Source organism: Dermacentor silvarum, chromosome 3 (assembly GCF_013339745.2).
Source record: "Dermacentor silvarum isolate Dsil-2018 chromosome 3, BIME_Dsil_1.4, whole genome shotgun sequence".
Lineage (NCBI taxonomy): Eukaryota > Metazoa > Arthropoda > Arachnida > Ixodida > Ixodidae > Dermacentor > Dermacentor silvarum.
Genome location: NC_051156.1, coordinates 178,901,531 through 178,925,715, shown reverse-complemented (window position 1 = coordinate 178,925,715; position 24,185 = coordinate 178,901,531). Strand labels below are relative to the sequence as shown.

The 24,185-nt window shown below is 47.4% G+C and overlaps 1 protein-coding gene across 6 annotated transcripts in view; it reads right to left on the bottom strand.

The window, feature by feature from the left end:
- The window catches only part of LOC119445053 (autism susceptibility gene 2 protein homolog), a 194,628-nt gene that overhangs the window by 112,060 nt on the left and 58,383 nt on the right, over nucleotides 1-24,185 (bottom strand). For 4 of the 6 annotated variants that reach the window (XM_049663947.1, XM_049663949.1, XM_049663951.1 and 1 more), the window contains 2 exons: nucleotides 16,500-16,526; nucleotides 14,594-14,620 (listed from right to left, as the gene is read on the bottom strand). In XM_049663947.1, coding sequence (XP_049519904.1) covers nucleotides 14,594-14,620; nucleotides 16,500-16,526 — 54 coding nt within the window. The remainder of the gene's footprint in view (nucleotides 1-14,593; nucleotides 14,621-16,499; nucleotides 16,527-24,185) is intronic. The other 2 variants (XM_049663952.1, XM_049663950.1) reach the window with 1 other exon arrangement.

Below are 24,185 nucleotides of genomic sequence, written 5' to 3'. Positions count from 1 at the left end.
AAGAAGAGGGGGATTTTTCTTGGCCCGCCCGTTCTCGCGACTCCGCTTTAAGACGGCGCCGCGCCCCTGTCGCAATTCCGCTTCGCTTCTTCCTTCAAGCCAGCCAGTCGTCCACCACCACCCACTCCTCCGCAACAAAATACGCCCCGGCGTGCCGACGACCGTTCGTAAGAGGTGCTTGAATACCCCAAGCGCGGAATAAAACAAAATACTTCGCAGAGGAGAAACACCTGAACAGCAACATAGGAATCGACGCGAACGCATAAGCCAAGCAAACCACTGGGGAACAAAAAAAAAAGTGTACACTAGACGACGCGGAAGACCCGAAGATGACAAACAAGGAGGAGGACGCCAAGCCGAAAGCCTTACCGCACACGGTGAGAGTTTGTTACCTTTCACGAAGAAAGCCTCGAAGAGCCCCACATAAGCTCTTTTCTCTCTTTCTCTCCACCGGATAAGGACGGCATGAAAGAGCAAGATACGAAGAGAAAAGGCGGGGGGGGGGGGGGGGGGGGGGCTAAAGAGGATGGGGAGTAAGTTCGCAATGAAAACGCGCTCTCAAGCCCTCCTCTCATCGCTAGATAGTTCCATTTTCGGCGGCAGAGTCAGCGTTATCTGAAAAACTCTCCCGGCGTCTCAAGCCAAGTACCCTCCTGTCTTTCAGAATGGAACGGCTGCGTGGCAGAAGTGATCGCGGAGTTAGATGAACGGACGCTTTCTCTCTTCGTCGTAGGCGATGCTCAACCTCCAGTGCACTTATATAAAACGAGAGAACGCGCCGTCTCCTCTAAGAAGCCTCTGTGAGCTGCAACCGAAACCAGTGAAAGGGGAAACGGGTATGAGGCATCGACATCTCCACCACACAAACGTAAATATAGGGCTCCGCTGAAGCAGTTGCCGCGGCAAGATGCCGTGAAATTTGTACCTCGTTAACCCCATAAAGCTTCCTACAAAAATCACTAAAGGGAACTATTGCGCTATAGGGTCTACGTCAGCTGCAAGTATGGCTGTTCATCCAAGGATGCTACTCTGGAAAATGTCAAATGCCGCCATTTTAGCGAATTCGCCATCTTGCCAGTTCTGATTGGCTCCCAGGAGTGCCGCGACCTCTATGATTGGCTAAAAACGCCACCGTGGCAGAATTCGAGAAGATGGCGGAATCTGGGATTGTAGGTACACGTTATCACCGCAGCGTATATGAACGATTGCTATAGTATACACTGACTTGCCCAAACTCCGTCCTTCTGACTTCAAACGGCTCTGCAACTTTGCAAATTGATCGTACTCAACAAAATATTGCGTTATAAGTGAAACAGTTCCCGATGTTGTATGCACGCACGCCTACACTCATTGCCTTGTTGTGTTTAGAAACTTGTTTTCAGAAACTATCGTTGTTCGGGAATTTATGAAGATAAATGTTTAATAAATAACGTCACAAGAGACGTCCCAAGCCCCAACTACGACGGATAGACAAATGCATGCACTACCAATCATTCCCCATGTCAGCTGAACGATTGCATCGCCACGGTTCCTTCTACTTTTTTGTTTCTTTTTCTCTTTTCTTTCTTTTTTGTTCTGTTTGCAGGAAACAACAGTTATCCCCACATGATCTGCTTTGCGTTTGGACAGGGAGAAGAGATTGATTTCGTTGCCCTGTGGCAAACAGCCTCTGTCCTTCTCAAAGCAGCTTTAAAAAACGTGTAACGACGTCCTAAATCTTTTCATTTATCGTTCCGGAAATACGATGCCCGACGTTACAACGAACAAAAGAAAACTGCGAAACAACCACGTTAAGCTAACGAACGACGAAAAAGTAAAAGAAAACAAGCCAACATCCGCTTCGGATCTTCGCGCGAGACACCGCCGGCGGATACGTCAAACTGCCGAAGGCAGGACCGAATGACATTATTAGGGCGCAACATAGACGAGGTCAGCGAGGGAACCGCTGCACTCGCAAATATACGGATATAAATTTTCAGCCGTGGCATTTCTGCCAAGTTACCGAAGTAAAGAAGACAAATCACAGCAATTTCGAAAACGTGGGCCCTAATAAGTCATCGCTGTTGAGTGGATGAGAAATATATATATATATATATATATATATATATATATATATATATATATATATATATATATATATATATATATATAGCACCACGACTCACACATATAAAGAAAACGCAACGAGACCATTGGCACAGTCGTGAAACCTGTGCGAATTTCTGAGTGACACTCGTTGTGAAATTTGTGATCTTTTATTTTCTCTTTTTACTCACCTATATCAGTCACCTTTCCCACTTCCCCGGTGCATGCAGGGTAGCTAACCGGGCTCAGTCTGGTTAACCTCCCTGCCCTTATGACTTCTGTCTCTCTATCTCTCTCTTTAAAGTTCCAGGAACATTCGTTTTGTACCTAAGCTTTAGAAGTGATATGAGTGCTTTTGTTTTTCTTCTAACTATTGCTTTCATAACCTTAATCGTTTTGAGCACGAATATGTATGTCAGAGAAGGGAGTAGTTGGCAGCACCTATGCAGACACGAACTCTTTAAATTCTGTTAACTAAAAGGAGAAAAAAACACAGAAAAAAAAAAACGCCTAAAAAGGAAGGTGATCGAGGCACAGGTGCTGCATGCATTCTGTAGTAGGTGACGGACACTCAATCTCTGAGAAATCCACCGACAAACTCGGCGGGAATCTGTATCTGCACAACATAACTGCCGCGCGCGATGATTTCGTCACATCGCACTCAAGATTCGAGATGCCCTCGCGCGACAGCACTTGCGTACGCATACACATAACGCACGTGCATCGCAGGCAATTGGAACTGTCGAAGCCATAATGGGTCTCGATAACTTGCAAAGGCTGCCGCATTTGTTGTTCCTTTAAGAATGCTAACGCTATATAAAACCCTTCCGAGAACCCATGTCCAAATACGTCGCGAAACACGACACTTCAAGCGGTGCATTAAGTGTGACCCGAGTGCCCTTATCCATCTGATAAATCGTGGCCTATGCGGCGGTAGAAAGACGCTCGCGGGAAAGACGCATTCGCATTTTCTTTAAATGCCGCGAATCCACAGAGGTCGCGGTCGCTCCATAAAATGTATGCTCGTGGCGTAAAGTAGACCTGAGACCACATTTCCGACTTTCTATTTCGTTGCGTTAAATGAAAGTCCCTGGACCTAGGAATGTTTGTCTGGATATATATATATATATATATATATATATATATATATATATGTGTGTGTGTGTGTGTGTGTGTGTGTGTGCGTGTGTGTGTGTGTGTGTGTGTGTGTGTGTGTGTGTGTGTGTGTGTGTGTGTGTGTGTGCGTGTGTGTGTGTGTGTGTGTGGTGGTGGTGGCACTGGCTAACACTCCCAGGGTTAGCACGGCGTCCGAGTCGGCCGCCCGAACAACTCTACAAGCTGATCCATCGCTATAGATAAAGAGCAAATTCCAGCCCGAAGCGCGCGCCTAGTCAAAGGGTAGGGGAGCTCGTTCGGCAGCGAAGAATCTGGCAGCCACAGGCTGGCTCGGGCAGGCATGCAAATAGCAGCACCACGCTCCGAACTATTTCGAAACAAAAGGCCTCGCCAGCAACGCTTTCCGGCGGTCGACCTCGGGAAGCAGAGCCACGTCTTTCCAGCGCATGGCACACCCGCTGGAGACCGGGTGACTGAACTGGTGCGGTGACGAAACGCCCGCACACGCATGCATGCCTGTCACCCGACGCGAAACGCGCATCGGTAAGCACAATCTCGAAAAAAACAACATGCATGGCCGCCTCTGACACATAGCTCCCACTATACGCCGCGATTACTGCCAAGACGGGCGTCTACGCGGTGGAAAGAAATGCGCAAACGAAAGGTGAACGCTGAAGGGCACGTGGAATCACGGACGGAGACTCGATATTTTTACGTTACTTCATTCCGGCTCCCACCAAGTTTCACAAGACTGCGAAATCCACAAAAACAAAAACAAAAAAAGTGTATCCACTAAAGCCGTTTTTCATCGCTGTATTACATATGCGCATGCATGACTGTCAAATCGAGTGCCTTTACGTGAAGCGTGCTCGTTTATGCACTTTTTTTTAAATTATTAAGCAACAACGTTACCACCGTATATGTCGCATATTAATCGTGCGTGCTGACAAGAGTACCAGCGTGTTTCGCGCAAAATGTGACATATACAGCGCACACGAAAGCACTGCATACGAAAAGAGGCGAGGCATTTATAGATTCAACAGTCAGTTTTCCCAACACGTAACCATTTTTAGGTTCACAGCGCGAAGAATATCCGGTGCTTACCGCTCAAGCAACGTTTACGACCTATGTGAATGCCAGCATAATAATATTCCATTGATTGATTGATTGATTGATTGATTGATCAACCCACTCTGGCCGCGTCAGCCATGCATCCCATGCAGGTTTCGCGATAGCAAAACCCAAGGATGTAACAACACTATCGACCAAGTAGGACTTCAAACTCGTATATTGTCATGAAGACTCGCATAGGCCATTACATGCGAATACAAAAGTGAGTACATCCGAATATAAGAAGCCCATTACATGCAACCGTATAATATATACGAAACGGATATTCACGGACGAGTACTCGGGATGACGAGCAGTCAAACTTGATCCTTCTCTAGTCGCAAACAAGAGCGTCGCATCCAAAGGGAGAAATACCATGAAACCAGCTTCGCATTCAAAGCCGTCGCGCCGTGATATACGCGCGATCGCAGTCGTCTTCTGAAACTTCAAAGCGAACCGGATGAAAATCAGCCAGCTATGAGAAACCCGCCGCAATCCGAAGAGTCAAAACAAGACGCCGGCATAGCGCGACTTGAAAGAGGAAGCGAAACGCTATTGAGCGGACGGGCACGTTTTATATTTGGTTCGGGGAAAACCAGCCGCGGCACATATAACGTGTTATCGGCACCGACCGCCCGAGCGCCACGCGAGGCTCCCACGAACGACGCAGCACGCGCAATAATGCGCCTGGCGGGACTCGTTACCGGATACATCAAACGGTGGATGGAATTTTCGAGGTACGGAAAGTACTTTTCGGAGCTAAGCTTTTACAATAGATATTACACTACCGGCCTATATAGTCGTCATTCTGACCGGGGCCCTTATATACTAGCCCCGGGCAAAAACATATACGCGGGAGGCCCACCAAAGAAATTTCCTATGGCGCCGAGTATTGCGTTTCAACTATGCGATGCGGTATACAAATATGCGTAAGTCCTGATCGCAATCGGTTGCAACCCCCCGCTAGCTCTCACGCTGTTGCCTATTGGCTGTTGCCTGTTAAAAGAAAAGCGCAGGAATAAATAATAATGATTATAATAAATGCGGTGAAGTAATGCGCTCGGCCATAAGTATGCTGTTTCCATGACAGTGAAATGACTTACGAATTTTGCAAGGGTAGAGTTGGTATGATACGCTACTTATGATGCGCAATGTTCTTGAGAAAGGGAGTATATGGGAATGAATAGATACACTGTCACATAAACGCTTCATGTTCGTTTCTGTACTGAAATAGTCGAAACTGCGAGAATCGATAAGGTCGGCCCGCAACACGTGTGCATGCACTTACTCGCTTTCTTTATCAAGGAAAGGAATGCCATTTCTTGATACGTAAGTACGCGCAAGAGATCAAGGCAGACAGTTACAAGCATTGACTCATGGACGACGACTTCAGCAAAGCACTTCGGAGATTTCTGCGCGGTGGCTCCACGCTTTCATTTAAATCAACAGCTATGCCGCAGGGCGAGCTTCATGGGGAAAAAACAAAAACAAAAAAAAAAAAGTTATGTTAGATGCGCTTGGGCATATCCATGATCCGGCTTCTAATAAGATCACTGCCCCAACAACTATGGCTCTGTTGTGCGGCCTTTCTATAACTGTCCCTGTCTCAAGAATGTTGCGCTAAATAATAGGTTACTTACTAAGTAACGCGCTATAAAGACTGTCGATTCCTTTAATTGATTTCCATAATTAAAATAGACACCTTGATTCAATAAGCAAACGTATACAGGGCGCCCTGGCGCCCTAAGTGCGGGCTATTTCTGGTTCCATAGAAGTATATAGCTTAAAACGAGTGCAACAAAACAGTTTGTTCGCAGACAATAAACACAGATATGAGTTGCACCATGATCCGCTACAAGGCATCAATGAACAAGGAATTGCGCGACATGTTCGCCGACTAAAGTAAATCCCTCAAAAATGCGCACTAATTACTACGGTTGATAAGGTGTAGGAACGAACACTTCATTTACAATAAATGAGTCAGATTTTAACCCAAGTTCGACCGGCACTCTCAGAATACTCAAAACGCAGCCAACGAGCATGAGCAATATGCCTCGTACAATCCCAGGGAATGTGAAATGAAAAACTGCTAAAACATTTCAATTAAAAAATAAACACACACACACACACACACACACACACACACACACACACACACACACACACACACACACACACACACACACACACACACACACACACACACACACACACACACACACACACACACACACAAAGCAAGACGTGCGCGCGAGCTCTCAAACAAATAAGCATAAATACACACTGGCCAGTAATTTAAACACATGAAAACAAGCAAATACTTTCCCCAAGGTATGCGCTAGCGAGCAGCTCGCGGATAACTTATACAGTATATGGCTGATATATAACGTCCTGCCGGTTAAACAACAAAGACATTACCAGCTCCAACCTCCCGCGCTACATATTGCGCGATGCAAGTTCATGTTCTCGTGTGCTCGTAGCAGTATTAGCTTCGGTCGGGCAAGCATATATGCCAGCAAATTCGGGAGCAAATGCAGCCATCGCTGAAGCACACAACCGCACGCAGAAGTGCAACCCGACGATTCAAACCGCCGACGCAGAGAGAAAGAGAATAAAGGGACGTGTATACGGCGTGTATCCATTTCAGACTGCAGTCTAATCATGGAATGGCCACCTAATGAAAGAAACACAGCCGAACGCACCGCTCAACCAACGGCGGCCCCGCCGCCGGGGGTTATTAAGGAAAGGACACGGCGCACTAATGAGTTGCGCTGTTACGAAAGGCGCACGTAAATTATTCGTTCGCTGCAGCAAGACGAAATGACGGGGTAACTGTAAGAGAACACCTGTTGGCGCAACTGCGGCGACGGCGTATGCAAAGAAGCCCCCCACGAGCGTCGTCTATATATACTTACACCATGCGAGGTGGAGGAGCGCGATATTATAATATTCGTTCGCGCTTTTTTCTTTTTTTTTTTTTTTTTTGTATTCCTGCTTCGTGCGCGAGTCTCGGCCAGACATGCGCATGAAGACGAGCGGGTATAGGGCCCGGGCCAAGTTCTAGCTCGACGTTTAATTAGAAACAAGTTACTTCCTCTTGACGAAACAACCGGCTGAGCTGCTGCTCGAGACCTAATTGCTCCGAAAGGTGGGCCATAGCTCGGCTACTTGTATAAAATATAGGAGAGATTATGGTTACGAGAATTCCGCGAAGCTTGCTTTTTTTTTTTATCAACGGGTCAACGCCTATTAGTCCATAGGGCTGGTTTATTTATTAGAGTCACTGAATTGCTGCAAATTAGCTGTGGCAAAATGGGAAACCGGGCTACTAAGAAGCGGGCTGACCCCAAACGAAAGCCAAAACAAATAATCTAAGATAAAATTAAAAAAAAAAAGCACTACACATCGCACTGACTTATAAGAATAAAGACTCGCTAACAAAGAAAAAGAAAGACTTATGCCTTATTAACGCAACAAATGAGTCACAAGCACAGGCTCATGTGACAGTTACACGATGCAGAAGTAGTGTGTGACTTACGAACAGCGTAACATTCACTAGTGCTAAAACGCTAAACGAGTTGACACGAAAATGAAGAAAAAAAAAAAAACGTCACTCACGAGAGGAAAAGCATTGTGACTGCTCACACTTGTACAGGACTCACAACGTGAGCCGCAGCTGCTTGAAACGCTGACAAAGAAATACGAGGCGAGGAGTACGGCCAGTGCAATAACAAAGAACGATACGCACGAATTATTATTATTATTACTATTATTATATTATTATTATTATTATTATTATTATTATTATTATTATTATTATTATTATTATTTGGTTGTGTACACATAACACAAGGACACGAAGGAAATAGGGAGGGAGCAAGCTGACAACTGCCAGCGAGAGGGGAACAACGCCTGCCGACTCTTTCAGGAAACTCGACTGCTCAACAAGCATGCAGCAAATAATTGTTGCGTTAATCGGCGTCACAAGCAATTGCTATAGGTACCGTAATGCATATTAACATTCACAAAAGCGAGAGAAAGGAAACCAAGCGACAAACAAACAAACAAAAAGCGACAAATTTCGTACACGGCCGAGCCACGTCGAAAGCATCATTAAGGGCCAAACGATTTTTACGCATTTAGTGCGTGTTAAACGCCAAAATAGGCTCTGCGTTTCACGCTGAAAACACTACACCACCACGGCTAAATACGACATTCAAAATCCGCGCTGAGCCGTTAAACCCGCACACCTACAACGCTCCAACTCTGCGCTATAAAGCGTCGTTACCTGCGTCAATGTTCTCGTCGTTCCTCCCTCGAAATCACGATTACACACGCACAAACACACGCGCGAACCTAATCAGAGACTGAGTCCGCCAAAATGCGCTGAGACACGGCGCACTGTTAAACTCGCCAAAGCGCGGGCATTTGCTCCACCACGACAGCCAGCGTTAAACATAATGCGAGAACTGCTCTTCGCTCGATTACACAACGTACGATAAAAAGAAGAGAGAGAGGAAAGACATGTCGCTACGCGAGCTGAGCGCGTACTCGCCCCCCCCCCCCCCCCCCCCCCCCCATGCCCTGGGACACATAATTAAAACGCAGAATCAAACGACGCCGCGCTCAAGGGAGACTGAAGTAGACTGCGACACGACGCGCCCTTTAAAGGACCGACACCGCCTCTTCCTCAAGAGCGAGTTGGAGTGGTGGAGAGGGAGCGTTGAGAAGCTATTAATAAGATTATCACTTAAGCCACTCCGACCTCCCGCCAGGCGTCAGCAACAGCCGCAAATAACAAGCGTACATACATCCACGGCAGTATGTTGTACGCGAACACACGCGAAGATTACACGATGCCCCCCCACGCATCTGGGTCGACGCGCTTTGCTCTTCTTAGAACACCGCCATCGCGCCATTAGGCGGTGAAGGGGCCGAAGAATCGCAACCTTGAGACGAGCAAAGAGCGAGAAAGAGAGAAAGCACTAGAGTGCAGCTGGGAGGGCAAATAGCGCGGAGTTAAGCGATCCCAATTAGCGAAGCCGGTCGAAGTTTTCTGGCTGGCGTGAAAGGAATAAAGAAAAAAAGAAAGCGGGTATAGTAAGCGAGAACGAGCGCTCGCCGTATTAGTACAAACAGGCTTCGGTAATGCCCTCCTCTTAAGGTTTTTACACCGCTCGCCTAAGCGATTTCCCCGCCACGCTGCGCGAAGGGAAGCAGAAGCGCACGGCCTCTCGACGTGCTGAAGGTTAACATTGCAAAACGGATAGAAAAAGTTGATACCATAGAAATTGCAGTACTTCCAGCTTTTCTTTTATACCATAGCTATGTCTATAACTTGATAAGTATAAGAAACAGCTGCATTACTGAAATACTTGACGAACCGTTGTGCTAACAAATTATTTTACCGAGCACTCGCTCATTTAAGCAATGAGATCCATTTCTTGGCGTTGCCTCAAGCCTTATTTTGGCTTATCTCCTTGTCTCTACCTCGGTATGAACCGCCTCGATGACTATACTATTATACCATAACCAGTGCAATTTTACTGTTCCCGGCAAATATCTCTGTTGAATGCGAGATTACCACGTCTCTCAGATTTCGTATACAGCACTCAGCAGCCGCCCGCAGTTCTAGCAATTCATCTGCGGAACACCACTCTACAAAGGCTAGACACGGTACGTGCGCCGAACAGATTTGAAATGTGAGCATAACGCGTAATCTAATGATCGTCATATTGCATTACTCGTACACTTGCGTCTTCAAAAGTACTGTGGCGGGACGCAAAGCTGTACACGACCTTTCGTACATTGACGCAGACAAAATCGGACGTGAAACGGTGCCCCAACTTTTATGTCTTCCAAAAGAGGGCTTCACTGCAAGCTGACGTGCGTTTCAGTGAAGCAGCACAGAAAGAGAAGGCTCAAGGCGAGTGCGCGGTATCCTATTGGCTAGGCATGTTACAGGATACTCAAGAAGGGTAAAAAAAAAAGAAAAAGAAAAAAAGAAGAAGAAAAAAATACGCGTATGACGGCAAAAGAAAGAAAGTGCGAAGTGTAGTGACGAAATCATGAAAAAGCGACGGATGTCTTAGGAATGCTGCTCAAGATCACATCTATGTGTGCAACGCAACCTGCGCGCCTAACTTTAACTAAAGTACAGCCACCAACGGACGGGCACAACATGATCCCGTTTCCTATACGCTTTCAAGCATTGTCAAGTTCTTTACGATCAATCGTTTACCTAGCGAACAACTGTCATCATCAGCAAACCAACCAGCGGCTAAGTGTGCCCGGAAGAGAGAGAGAGAAAACAAAAAGTAAATAAAGTTAGGCTGACGCGGGAAGAGCCAGCGACATCCAGCGACGTCATCAACGTTTGCTACACAATGCTTAAACGTTAAACGGTTAGCGTAAACAGAGGAATTAAGACCCGAACTACGCGAAATACATTTCGGGGGCTAACGAAACCAAAGCGAGAGGGCGTGAGAGAAAGAGAGAGAGGGGGGGTGGAGGAAAATGGACATGCTCGGAAAATATTTAACACGAACGGAAAAATGAAGTGCTGGAAGTTAAAACAGAAAAAAAAAAGAAAAACAATTAAAGGTGAGACACATAGAGAGACTCCTGGCCAGCCAGTAACGCACTTTCTCCGCCCTTCGTTCTCTGTGCCGCCGCGCCGCCTCAGAAAGAACGATCGGCCATGATGGATGCGCAACATCGCCGACACGACCGCGTGCCACGCACGAAGCGCGCACGCCAACGTCCATTTGTCTGGCAAGAGAGAAACAGAGAGAGAGAGAGAATTTATTTGAAGGAAGGCAGAGAGGTGGGCCTGAACACGCTCTAGCCTGCTACTCTGGACAGCAGCACAGGGGAATTAATCGAACGGGGCGTAAAGGTGTCCCGATGGATATTGATGATTACGATGATTAGAGGATGGGTGCAAAATCGCGGAAGTAAGTTCGGTATTCTGTTCGCAACCGAGAACGTCCAAAAATGCCGTTCAGAGATGCCATCCAAGAAGCCACCGAGTTCTAAATCTTGGCTACAGACACTAATTGAAACAAAGCTTCAGGAAAAGCCGTGAAGATGAGGGTTGGGCAGTGAGGAGGGGAATCCACCATCGCGCCTTTGTATTCGAGGTGATACGCGACAAGTGAGCGCGCGCGCGGCTATACGCTTCACGCAAGGGCAAACACGCTCACGACCACTCGTGGCTCGAAGGAGAGAATTTTCTCTCCCGCGCCGGGACGACGAAGACGCCTGCAGCCCTCGAAAACCAGCCTCGCCTCTTCAATCATTGTTACGCCTCGGCCCGCGCCACCGTGGCAAGCATTTTTGCTCGAGGATCGCAGTAGGATGAACTTCCACGTGAATAACGGCGACCCGAAGTGGCCGAACAAGCGGATAAGCGACGAAAAACACAGGAATTGACCATGAATAGCTCTGACGACAAACCTAGCGCACGTCAGGACGCGACCATCGGAAACGAGCGCCACACCAAATATTTAGCGAGGGAAAGTTTGGAGCACCTGCGCATACATGCTTGCCCGAGGCGCACGCTGGGCTAACACGGATAGGATACCAGGAAGAAGGCGGTGCAAACACACGTAGCTTAAGCGACGTGATACCGTTTCCTCGCGCTTCCTGGCGTTCAGCTGCGCTGTTACAGTACGGATAATTTATCATCCGAGACTGACGATGTTACAGTGAAATTCAGTACAAAAGAAAAAAAAAAAACTGTACTTCGGCCCGAAAGCACAAGGCAGGATTTTCGCCGGAAACTACGGGGGACGGGGAAGATGAATATCAAGAAACAAAGTATTGTGGGGAATCCCTTGACGCCGGCACCGTATCTTTGTCGTTCAACACGGACAGCCCGCTAAGACCACGGTGCAATCTTGTATGAAAACGGCTGAAAGAGTCGACGTCGCTCCACTATCTTCCACACGCCGCCTGCCGCAGTCAATGGGCGTCTATTTCTACCAACATAGTGTGACAGCCGCCGCAAAGCACTGCAATCTTGAATCACCGCCACGCGCGACTGCACTATGACGAAAAACGCAACGGTTCGTCGTCACGCGATCCACATGTGCGAGAATGTTGAAAACAATTTTGTTACGCGGCGGCCAGGAAAAAAAGAAAGGAAAAAAAAAAACGAGATACGAGCCGCCCTTTTATGTTAAACAATAGGCGAAGAAAAGAGTTCAAACGACACTCCTAACGCCCCTGTCAGTTGACTGACAAACGGAAAAAACAATATGGCAAGAGACGAAAAGAAACGCACAACGCACCGTACGTAACGTCTGTAGGACAATAGAGAAATACGCGTGACGAGAGAAAAGGTCTCCCTCTCCTGACACGAAACGCGTCGCACAGCGTGGAAGGATATATTACGCAAGCATAAACGAGCGCCATAAAGAGTGCACTCTACACGCCCGTCTCTCGTACACTCTCGCTGTGTTTTCTTCATTAGGGCGACCCTATTCAAATCGCGCCGGGGCGACAAAAGGGGGTCCCTCTCATCGCGCGCGCGGACGCCCCGAGAGAAAAGACGAGGACAATCTGCGGGCGCCAGAAACGAAACAAAATAGACCGACCCGTCGAGCACGCGACAGCGGAACAAAGGCAGAACGTGCGAACCACGACACGATGAGAGAGAGGTAGAGAGGGCTGTAGAGGTGAAAGAGAATAAAGACGCTATGAGAGAGAGAGAGAGAGAGAGAGAGAGAGAGAGACGCCCACACAGTGCGCACGCGCACAACGTTTGCGATGGGCGGCCATTTGCAAGTCAATAACTGCCGGCTGCGCACTCGAGCGAAGACGACGACGACAACTCGGCGCTCCGTTCGAGGGGGCCGGGCAAAAACGCAAGTTGAAGAAGACTTCGTGAAGGGTGTCGTCGCCGCTCTCAGGCGCCTGTGTGCGCGGCAGCGGACTCTTCTCGTTTTTGCATCTTCCGCCGAATTCCAGTTTTATTGCTTGTTCCGCAGTTCCTTGCGCGTGACATGCGATGGTCTGCCCTGGACAAACGTAGCTCCCGGGAAGTTTGAAAGAAAGAAAGAAAGATAAATAGATAGAAAGAAAGCAAAAAGGAAGGAAGGAGCGTCGTGCATTCCTCGCAAGGACAGGCAAGGCAACGCGGACGTATACATAGGATATGCGTCGCCTGCACTTCTGCGTATCGACGGTGCCAACGGGGTCGCGGAAGGTATATAGGCGCGTGCGTACATAGGAGATGCAACGCACGCGGTGCAAGCGCAGTTTCGCGACTGAAGAGCCATCTGGAAGCTGTCACGCGCCGCCGATCAGATGCAGCATGCACGATGCGGGAGTGTGACAGGTCGGGGAGGGGTGCTTCGTGAACCGGCTCTGACAGGCGAAACAGTCACGCCGGCGTTGACGGGCGAGTTTCAACGCCCTCACTTATACAACGATGACAGACACGACTTCGCGTAAGTCCGAAACGGTGACAGCTAGAATGAAGAACGAAACGTAGATGCTGATATGGACACTAGTGGCAAATGTAGCAACATTGCGTTCATCTGAAAAACGCGAGGCTGCCGTGCGGTATGTTAAAATGTACGTTCCATTTCCTTCCCTCCTCCTTATTTTGTTGCCTGCTTTGGCATCCACGCTGCGAGCTATAAACTTACATACCTTCTGTGTTTATTTGCAGTTAGTTTACCTCTCTCTCTCTCGCTCCTTCTTAGATACAGCAGGAAAGAAAGCAACCTGCACTTAGCAATGGCAGCTAGCTCGATGTTGACAAGTGGGCCTCGACTCTACGCTTCTCGTCTGAAGCAAATCGTCATAACGCTTCAACGACGGCCATCGGCGAGTCCGCAGCTGTAATTCGACGTGAAGCACTTTCAGCCTCTATACACGCCGCTACGTTTAACTGGAAGGGTGTTTCCCAAGCGACTCCTCGTTGTAAGTGTCAGCGAGGAGAGTCACTGAAGACTAGCGAGTATGTTCATATCATCATCATCATCAGAGACGAGAAGGAGGATGCAAACGGGCGTGTGAATACGGGAGCGAAAATCCTTATCGATCCCTCCCGTGATTACCATGCGCCGCCGTATATCCGCGCTATAACGTCTTCTGGTGAGATCAGAATTCCGACGTCAATCCAATAACCCGCACCGACGTGGCCATAGCGTTCGGGAAAACCGTCGAAATGCGGGTGGTGTGCTCCTCCGAAGCGGTGTGATGCGTCCACGATGGCGTCCACAGCGGCGGGCGCTAGTGGAACGCAAAACGAAACGGATAGAAAACTTACCCTTTCGCTGTCGCTCTCACTATCACACTGCGAAAAAAGGGAGAGAAAAGAAAGAAACAAATTTGGTTAGCGCAAACGTACCAAAGGTCGTAAGCACAGAGATTTATTTCAAAACAACAACAAAGATTAAACGAATAGCTTTGTAAACTATGAAGCAGGCACAGGGCACCATACATTCGCTATTGCGAATGTAGGCTCTCTGTAAAGGAAATAGGGCCATGTGACTACATGAAGCAAAGCACAGACAGAAGTAAAACTTTATACAAGCACTTCATAACAATAGGTACATGCCCATTATTCCGAATAGGTGAGTATACATATATGATACACACGCCCGTAAACATATAGGTAATAATACCATATTAGTACCATATAGTACCAATCAGGAAAAGCCAGAATCTTGAAGAAAGTGTGGTGCAAGCAGATAACTCTTTTTCCTCGTCAATGCATAACTTGCGGCAGCAGACGTTAGAAAATATGCGATATCACTAATTACCTAATCATTACAAATTCACTGATATACTCATTAATGGCTTTATTTAGAGGGTATATATTGCAACGACGAAAATTAAGCCGGTAAGGGTTCGAAGTTTATAGTAACGCTTATAGTATAGGAACCCTGATAGCTCTAAAGCGCCACTTTAGACATATCTCCCAAAACTTCCGCAGAAATGTATTGGCGGTCTATTAAAATCTCAGAAAGCTTCCCCAACGCGATGCGGGTCCATCGACACGAACACCGATGAATGTTGCAACAGTTTGACGAAGAATGTTTCTAGAAAGCATAGGGCTAATAATACTCTAGGATGCGTACACAGTATTACGAGCATTCTCACACTGAACGGCATCACTCCGTTATTGCAACATGTGCCTTGAAGTAATTAAACAGCTAATTAGCAAATTACATTATTCGAAACTCCATTACGTTGTCGAAAAAATAATGCGTGTAATTCGGGCTCTTCCCATTCGATCTCACAGTTGCCAGACTGCTCCTCGCTTGCCCTTTCCTGTCAAATGTATGTTTTCAAATAAATAATAATAATAATAATAATAATAATAATACTAATAATAATAATAATAATAATAATAATAATAATAATAATAACTCGATCTACATGGTATGCACACAACGATGAAAACAGAAGCTGACCTAAAGCAACACTGTGTCCCCGAAAACAGAACAAAAAACAAGAACGAAAATGTGGCAACAAGAGAACAAGAACATCTTATATCACGCACTACACATTCTTGCAGACAATGGGGCGAACACACTTCTAAGCCCCGTACGCACTGACACTTGCTCTAATGATAATGACCTGATTTCGCAAGAAGACAGCACAACTATTAGAAAGAGCGGTCGTGCAGTTAACTACCCTCAAACACAGGCACGACGCCACCAAGCGTTTTTGCCTGGCAGCTAGCCATATAGCTACCCCCTCCTGTTGAAGTCAGTGAAGGCCGCATCGCCAAGGCTGTTATAAGAGGCTACAGAGGACAACTTCGTTCCTCTGAAACCACCGTGGACAACGAATGGCTGAACTTTTGTTTCTTGGAACCATTAAGACAATACATAAATAAAATAAAAGAACCTCTGTATTCCACACGATAACATGGTGTCGTAAAAACAGTCAATTTTACGGAAGGACTGCCGATTAAAGAAAACAAAGGCTGTCAGGTCACGTGAGAAATACGGAATTCTATGGGCTAGCTGTTACTCCGCAATAACGAAAAATAGCCCAACACACGAGGGACCAATAACGTTGCACGAAACAAGCGCTATTTTTCGTTATTCAGGCCACGTTCTGTTTAGGTCTCGCTATCGCACGAATCTATCACATCCTTCACACGACAAGTCTCGGGTTAAGCCAAGTGAAACACTTAGAGTGGTCCTTTATCAATAACTCACAGCGTTATGGTCCTGGCTGTCGCTGCCCTAGAACACAACATGGAGACATCATGTCGTCAGATTAACGCAATCAGAGCCTAAAAGAAGAGCAACAGTTTAAATATATTGCATGACGATAATTAAAATGTGCGAAAACAAGCACCAAACAGGTGTGGAATCAACTGCGAATAGCACACGGCTTCCTAGTTTTCGTTTCCCAAACATTACCTTTTTCTGTAATGCTGATGACCAGCGTTTGCTCGAATTTATTATTATTATTATTATTATTATTATTATTATTATTATTATTATTATTATTATTATTATTATTATTGATTTTATTTCTTTTTCTCTCTGACTCAGCACGCATGTGATCGAGTGCATTCGTACACTTGGAATGTAAAGTTTCAACTATTGTCCCAATTTGCCGTTCGCTTCGTGAAAAAAAGCATCGACAGCAAAACACGAAAGGCAGCATTCGCCTTCCAGCTACACAGAGGCGCCCACGCTGCAATTTCACAACCATTGTCAAACATCAAACACCACGAGGGGTAAAAAAATAAAATAAAAGGAAGAAAGAAGCAACACACTAAGCACGCCTTCCGTTTTCCAGTCTCCGGGAAATCCGCCGATGGCTGAAGATATAAGAGCGAGAGAGAGAGAGTGAAGGGGCGCGTCCCCATCTGTAAAGAACGTGTCACAGTCGATTCTAGAGAACGCATGCGAAAAGAGGCCGGATCCCCAGTGGCCATACAAGGAAACAAAAAGAAGTCGACGGCCGCTACATCACCCCTGGAGCTCGGTTACATCCGTCAGGGAAGGCAGTCATTACGAGCGCGTGCGACTCGGAAGCCGCAACCTCGAGCTGCTAGAGAGAGAGAGAGAGAGAGAGCCCCTCGATATAGAGACGGGGAGGGAGAAGGAGCCGGCAATCGGAAACCGCCCGCGTCACGGGAGTGGGTCTTCGTCGGCAAACACGCTGTTTCTATCCCCTCCTACCCCCCACACACGACGAGGAGCGCCTTTGACATCTGCCGACAGGGGAGCCGCTCGAGGCACGCGCGTGCTCTGCCAACATCGCGGTTGCTTTGTTGCTTTTCTGGCCTCCCCTAACCCCACGTTCACTGCACGCCGTGTTGCACTCGGCGTTCACGCGCGATGGTTTTTTTCAACAGGACGTACGACGACCGAACAAGAGCCGACCAAAGCAAGAAACAAAAGGCGAAGGAACGCGACGTAGTGAAAGAGAGAAAGCCAAATAAAACAGGCGATGGAATTCACGAACAAAAGCTCACAGAGCCCAGCAGTGAGAGCTCTGGGGGGCAGACACTGAGACTACTCGAAATAAAATAAAGAAGAAAAAGAACACGAAAAGAAGGTAAAATAATGCATGAACGAGAAGACGCAAAGGGGGAATGATATCACAGTACTACTGTCAAGTGGGGGGGGACACGAATCCCGGCCGCCAGATATCCGAGCTGTCGTCAGCCAAGCGAGAAGATAGAGGAAAAGAGAGCGAATCGGCAATGCGCCCAACCAACTTGTCTCCGGACGCTTCGAAGAGAGAAATCCGGCGGCGGTATTGCGGCGCACTGCGCCTGGTTGGGGTATTGAAAGGAAAGAAAATGGCCGGGCAGGAAACGACGGCGGCCAAGTGACGAGAACCGAGAGAGGCGACAAGGCACAACCGGAAATGCGACGCATCACTGTCCTGCAGCATCACCTTTGCACTCGCGTCCAACCTTAAGCTGAAGCCATCCAAACGAGGATGGCTCGGCGGCGGACTGAACAAACAGATCGGGGTGCGAAGGCATACATCAACTCAACCTCGGGAGACGGCGTACGCACACGTGTACTACACCGACGAACGGGTGAATAATAATCGCTGTGATGAAAAGAACGCGCTACATGTTAAAAGAAGTTGCACGTAAACTTCTTCGATATTTCGGCAGGCCTCCTTCTACTTTAGATAAAAATATCTATCTTCTACCACGAGCGCGTTCAGCCAACCCGAAACTAGATAATCTTGCAAACTCTAATCCGAACGAAACATTATGACTGCCGATAGGACTGCGTGCGAGTTCCGGTGGACATAATTGCGCACGCGTCCGTCCGTCTGCGTGAAGACCTCCCTAAACAGCGGTCGCGAAAGCTGGCTTCTCAGTAAGCGGGGTTGTTGTGGGGGCAAATCCGCTTTAGCGAATGCCTTAATGTCGCCAGCGCCCTGCCGCGTTTCAGCATGCACGAAATGAACAAAAACTTGTTTACTGCACTTTGGGTGCAAGGCATTAAATTTACCCATAGGAATCAATTATTTCTTTCCTTCCCTAGCTAAAGCTCTGTTACCACACATATACAACATATCGAATAATCTCGATTATGAAAAGATCATAAAACAAACGTGATTGTTGGTCATGCGGCATATGAGTAACATTGCATTTTTATAGGGTTAATTCCCTTTTTCAAATAAAGCGCAAGTATTATTTTAGTAGTAGTAGTAGTAGTAGTAGTAGTAGTAGTAGTAGTAGTAGTAGTAGTAGTAGTAGTAGTAGTAGTAGTAGCAACTCTCGTTCTCACGTATTGCTTATGACACTCAAGTTACCTTCAGAATTTTTGCACGCCCCTGTTCATTTCAATACAGTCAGCGGCTCCCCTTTCGCGCCGTGAGCGTTACAGGCTGCCAAGATTTGCGCGATAAGAATGACGTCACCGCGGCCGGAAATGAAGGGCGTATCGGCCACACGCCGCCGCGCGGCCAGATGAAGAGAAAAGCGCCGTCCACACACATTCTCGCACTGACGATGCGAACAAGAGACGTGTCAAATGAAGCACCGAGAGAGGAAGCGCCAGAAAAGAAGACCCGAGATTGACGAGTCGGGTAAGGCGACGGGGAAATGAAGAAGAAGAGCAAACGAACACAAAAAAAAAAATAACAATAAAGATGACCAAAGAATTCTCCTACGACAAACTACAAGCGAAGCCGCGCTCTGGAAAGCATAATGTGATGAAAAAAGGCCAAGAACCAAGAGATCAGAAGCCGCGGGGCGGAATTGCCAGCGCTGAAAAAAAAAAAAAAAAGAGGGGGGGGGGGGGGGGGGATACTACCAGAAAACTAAACAGCGACGGAACTCGGTATAGAGTAACGAGAATGGGAGATGGACAAGGAAAGCAAAGAGAGGGGGAAAAAAAATGACACTGAAACAAAAATGCTGGCGAGGAGACCAGTTTCCAGAACGGAGCTATAGTAAGGAAAAAAGAAAAATAAGAATGAAAAAAAAAAAAAAACCCGGGAACTAGAGAAAGACAATCTTTCGCACAAATAATCGTCAAATATCCGCCGGAGCGAACAAACCTCCCGTTCCCTTTTCAGTCATCTCGTCACGCGCTCCTCCCTCTTGCTTATTTCTTGGTTTGTCTGTCTCTAATTCTGCGCCAGTTCGTTCCTTTTCTGCGCCCTTCGTCCGCAGCCGCTCCTCTTTGCCCCAGCGAATCACAAAGGAATAGAAGCAGCGGGGAGAGTGCAATTGGATAGGAAGAAAGAGAAAGAGCGCAATACACACAAACGAGCAGACAGAAACTACGCAGAGGCGCGCGCGAGAGGGAGAGAAAAACGAGCAAAACGGGACGAGAGGAAGACGAACTGTCGACAAACTGCGGGGTTCGAGAAATTGATTTCTGCCACCGAGTCCCGTCCCCCTCCGCGGGTTCTCTTTATTTCCGCCCCGTGCGCTGCTCCCGGTGGTGGTCCCGGTTCTTGTTCGTGTCTCCTTGGTCCATTTTTTTTTTTTTTTTTGCCTTTTTCTCCATCTCGCTCTTTTCTCTCGCGATTCCGATGCCCGCTATAGACTTCTTTATGTTTTTGTACGCACAGCCTGCAGTGAGCCGTACTCGTGCCCTTCCATCTCTCCCTATCGTCCCCTTCGGCCGCCTTTATAAATCTGGCTGCCGCTCTTCGTCGCCATGTCGTCTCCCTCGGAAAAGGAGGGACACGCACCGATTCCTTTTGCCCATCTGGGTATGACCAAAGCCACGACACCAGGCGTACTCCCCAAGAGATTTCCATGTGCGTGCATGGATTCCATTAAATATATATATATATATATATATATATATATATATATATATATATATATATAGAGAGAGAGAGAGAGAGAGAGAGAGAAAGATGCAGAGATGTTTTAGGGTGGCAGAAATATGTGTTTAATTTGTAGCACAGTAACGCTTTCTCGCAGGCCTTCGTGCTGCAGTGGGCATAAAAATAGGGCGTTGATGGTGATGCTAATGAACGGGTTCTCAGAAGACGATAGCTCAACTGCACTGTACTAGGGAGAGACGGTTGACCCGCGTCTACAGACCGGCCGCAAGGGAGGAGAAGGGGAAGACAGAAAGGGGGCGAGAGAGAGGTGTCTAAGCGTGCAGACGTAGCAGCGGGAGCAACGATGGGCATAGTTCTCTCGAGTGCACTACCGTCGTTAGCGTCGATAAACGCTGCGTGTCACACATACGGCCGCTGTAGTGTACATAGCGCGCATTGTACATCATCCATGCATTCCATATTAGACTAGAAGCAGCGTGCATGCCAAGTCTACTGCTAAGCTAATCTCTCCATTTATCACTAAGCTTTGTCCCTCCCTCTAGAACACACGGAACAATATAAGAATATTTTGATTTGGTGACTGAAACGACTTGCGTGCCCAAGAACCGAAAGTCTCGTTGAGACTTTCGGTTCTTCGTTGAGACTAGGACACAAGCGGCTATAGTACGCAGGCGGAACGCAATCATCTGGCGTCCTCTAGCTAGCCTAAACCGTACCGATACACTGCATATAGCTCGTAGGAGATGTCACACGTGTCCTGATTTGTCATTCGTATGTATTTATCCTTTGCTACTGAAACAATTCCTCCGACGGCCAAAAAGCGGACGGCAAGAAATTACGTCGGACTTGGGTCGAAAAGCAATTGATTTAAGACATCAGAGCTCAGCGCCTGGTACATTTTGAAGCATATAGTTCGCAAGAAAGACGTCACCTTTTCTTACAACTATAAAGTCAACGGGAGTAATGCAAGCTATATAAAAGCAACATACCCTTTTACGCCTGCTGCGCTGACTTCCATGAGAAATTTCGCAATCTTTTTTCTTAGCATTTCTTCTTTCATTATGTTTTTCGCCCTCTGGCAACGGTGGGTAAAGCGACATCGGAACACGAACATAGCAGGAAGAACTTATGTAAGTAGACCGACAATATTCTGACGCATATAACAATAAAGAAAAAGCGATGACGCATCAGTACGCTCCGCGACGTTAACATTTGCAGCCTTCGACTTGCCCGCGATCCGCGGAGCAACCTTTTACATGACTTTTGATGAGATAATTCACAGAAATTATGTGGACGACGTCATTTACAGCCACGCGTTTGGTTCACTTGCGAAATGGCTTTTTAATTAAATTCAAAATCCGCACAGTTGCTTTTACCGTGCGATGAAAAAAATATGGGAAATGAACTTCACAAATGTCAACAACGAAAATGATAAGAAACCTCTACCGCGATTTAAAAAAAAAAGCTTTTAAAAATAAGGAAAAGAAACTATAAAACAGCCACGTTGTTCGCTAACAGCTCTCAAGCAAAGGGAGTATGTGTCAATACATGGGAAAGATATCCCTTTACTTTGTGAAGACACTCAAGAGTACAATCAAGACTTATCAGAACAGGTCGCTGCGGCGCGACGCGCTATTCCATAATCTAACGAACTCGGTTGAAGTCAAAAGGCGCCCATCAAGAACAACCCCACCTGCCATCAAAATTGACGCACGACCCATAAATGAGGACCAGCGCATGAGTTCATGCTCTACTTATACGACTGCATGCAGAAGGCAGAGCTGTATACGTGCAACGTATCCTGCCAGCGTATATCGCACTTCAAACATACAAAAGGATGGATAAGCAGGATATAAAAAGACGGTGACACAGCAACTTCCAACATTTCCACTCTCAAAGATATGGATGCGCCAAGCCGACAGAGGTAACGACTTCTCTGTCACTACCGTCTACAAAATGTATGTACACCCCATCGCGATAATGTTATGGCCAGCCAGTCACCACTGGCGATGTGGTTTTAGTGGCTCTCTCTTTCTCTGTCTGGGCAATGTTTACATAGAAAGCAGCAGCAGAAGAGAAAGCGTGCAAGTAAAGATGATTTTACCGAAACCGCAGGCAGGAAGAGAGAAACGCGGATACAGCCGCAAGGAGGCAACGACGGCACTGCTTCTATAATGCTCGGCCGACATCGGCTCAATCCGACCTACCACTACTTCTCTTAAACACACACACACACACACACACACACACACACACACACACACACACACACACACACACACACACACACACACACACACACACACACACACACACACACACACACACACACACACACACTTTTTTTTCGAAGGGAAGCGAGACTTTGACAAATGGACCCGGGCCAAAGAGCCGTGGGCGTCGGGAGGGCGATCGCGCCCTTCTATTCTGGTCTTGCCGCGAAGAAAGGCCGGAAAAGAGGAGGAGGAGGGGGCTATTTCAAACGCCGTTCGTGAAGCTGCACTGTCCTAGAAAGCAAACACGCGCTCGCTCACACGCTCGACAGCTGCACTGCGACAAAATTGTGGGCGGTGTCAGTGTATCTCGGACAAGTCCATTTTTCACCGCGCGAACGAGAACCAAGGATAACGTAATAACGGAGCGCGGGAAGAACTTTGCGCACTGTTCGTGAAGTCGTCATCCCTCCCGGTTAACAGAAGTAAAGTTTCCCGACACCGCAGAGAGAGTGTACCACGTTTGCGCCCGCACTGATCTGGCTCCTCCTAGCTCGCTCGTTTTTTATCCGCCGCGGTGGCCTAGCTGCTATGACGAGGTCGCGGGATCAAATCCCGGCCGCATTTCGATGGGGACGAAATGCAAAACGCCCACATCCCGTGCATATGGGGGGCACCTTAGAGATCCCCTGGTGGTTAAAAAGTTATCCATAGTACCCCACTACGGCGCGCCTCATAATCAAATCGTGGTTTTGACACGTAAAACGCCAGAATTCATTCATTCATTCTTTTTTACTCGTATGCTGCCCAATCCCTTCACACGCTTTGTAAGACAGCTGCAACGTTGCGACGTACAAAGAATGCGGGGCCTCAGAGACATAGTAAAGTTGATAGCTACCAACCTTACTTTTTCACAACTTGCTAAAAACAAAATCAACTGAATAGCGTCAGGATTAACTGCACGCTATAGTGCCTTAATGACTACAGCTTCATTCACCGACGGAGATGCGCAGCGCACCGCACAACTAATCACAGTGCCTAACGGAACGCTAACACTTATGGCTACATTACGCCGACCTATCACTTTGCGTCGCAATGGGTACCGTCACAGTGGTCCAGCAAAACAAGGATAGCAAGCAGGCCCCACGCCACTCAACAAGAGATTACTCGAATACGCTGAGACACCGTATGACCCATGCAAGAGCTGCAGCGCCGCTGTAATTGCGCATCTGCATGCATGTTGCATCAAGTACGTCAGGAAGACGGAAATAGTTGTGGACAAAAAGCCGCAACGTTTCCCACGTCAGTGCAACTTAGCATTGTGTCATACACCCGTGTACCATTTGGACGTTGAACATCTGTCCCCAAAAGAAGACGCCAATTACTCAATCTCCCTTT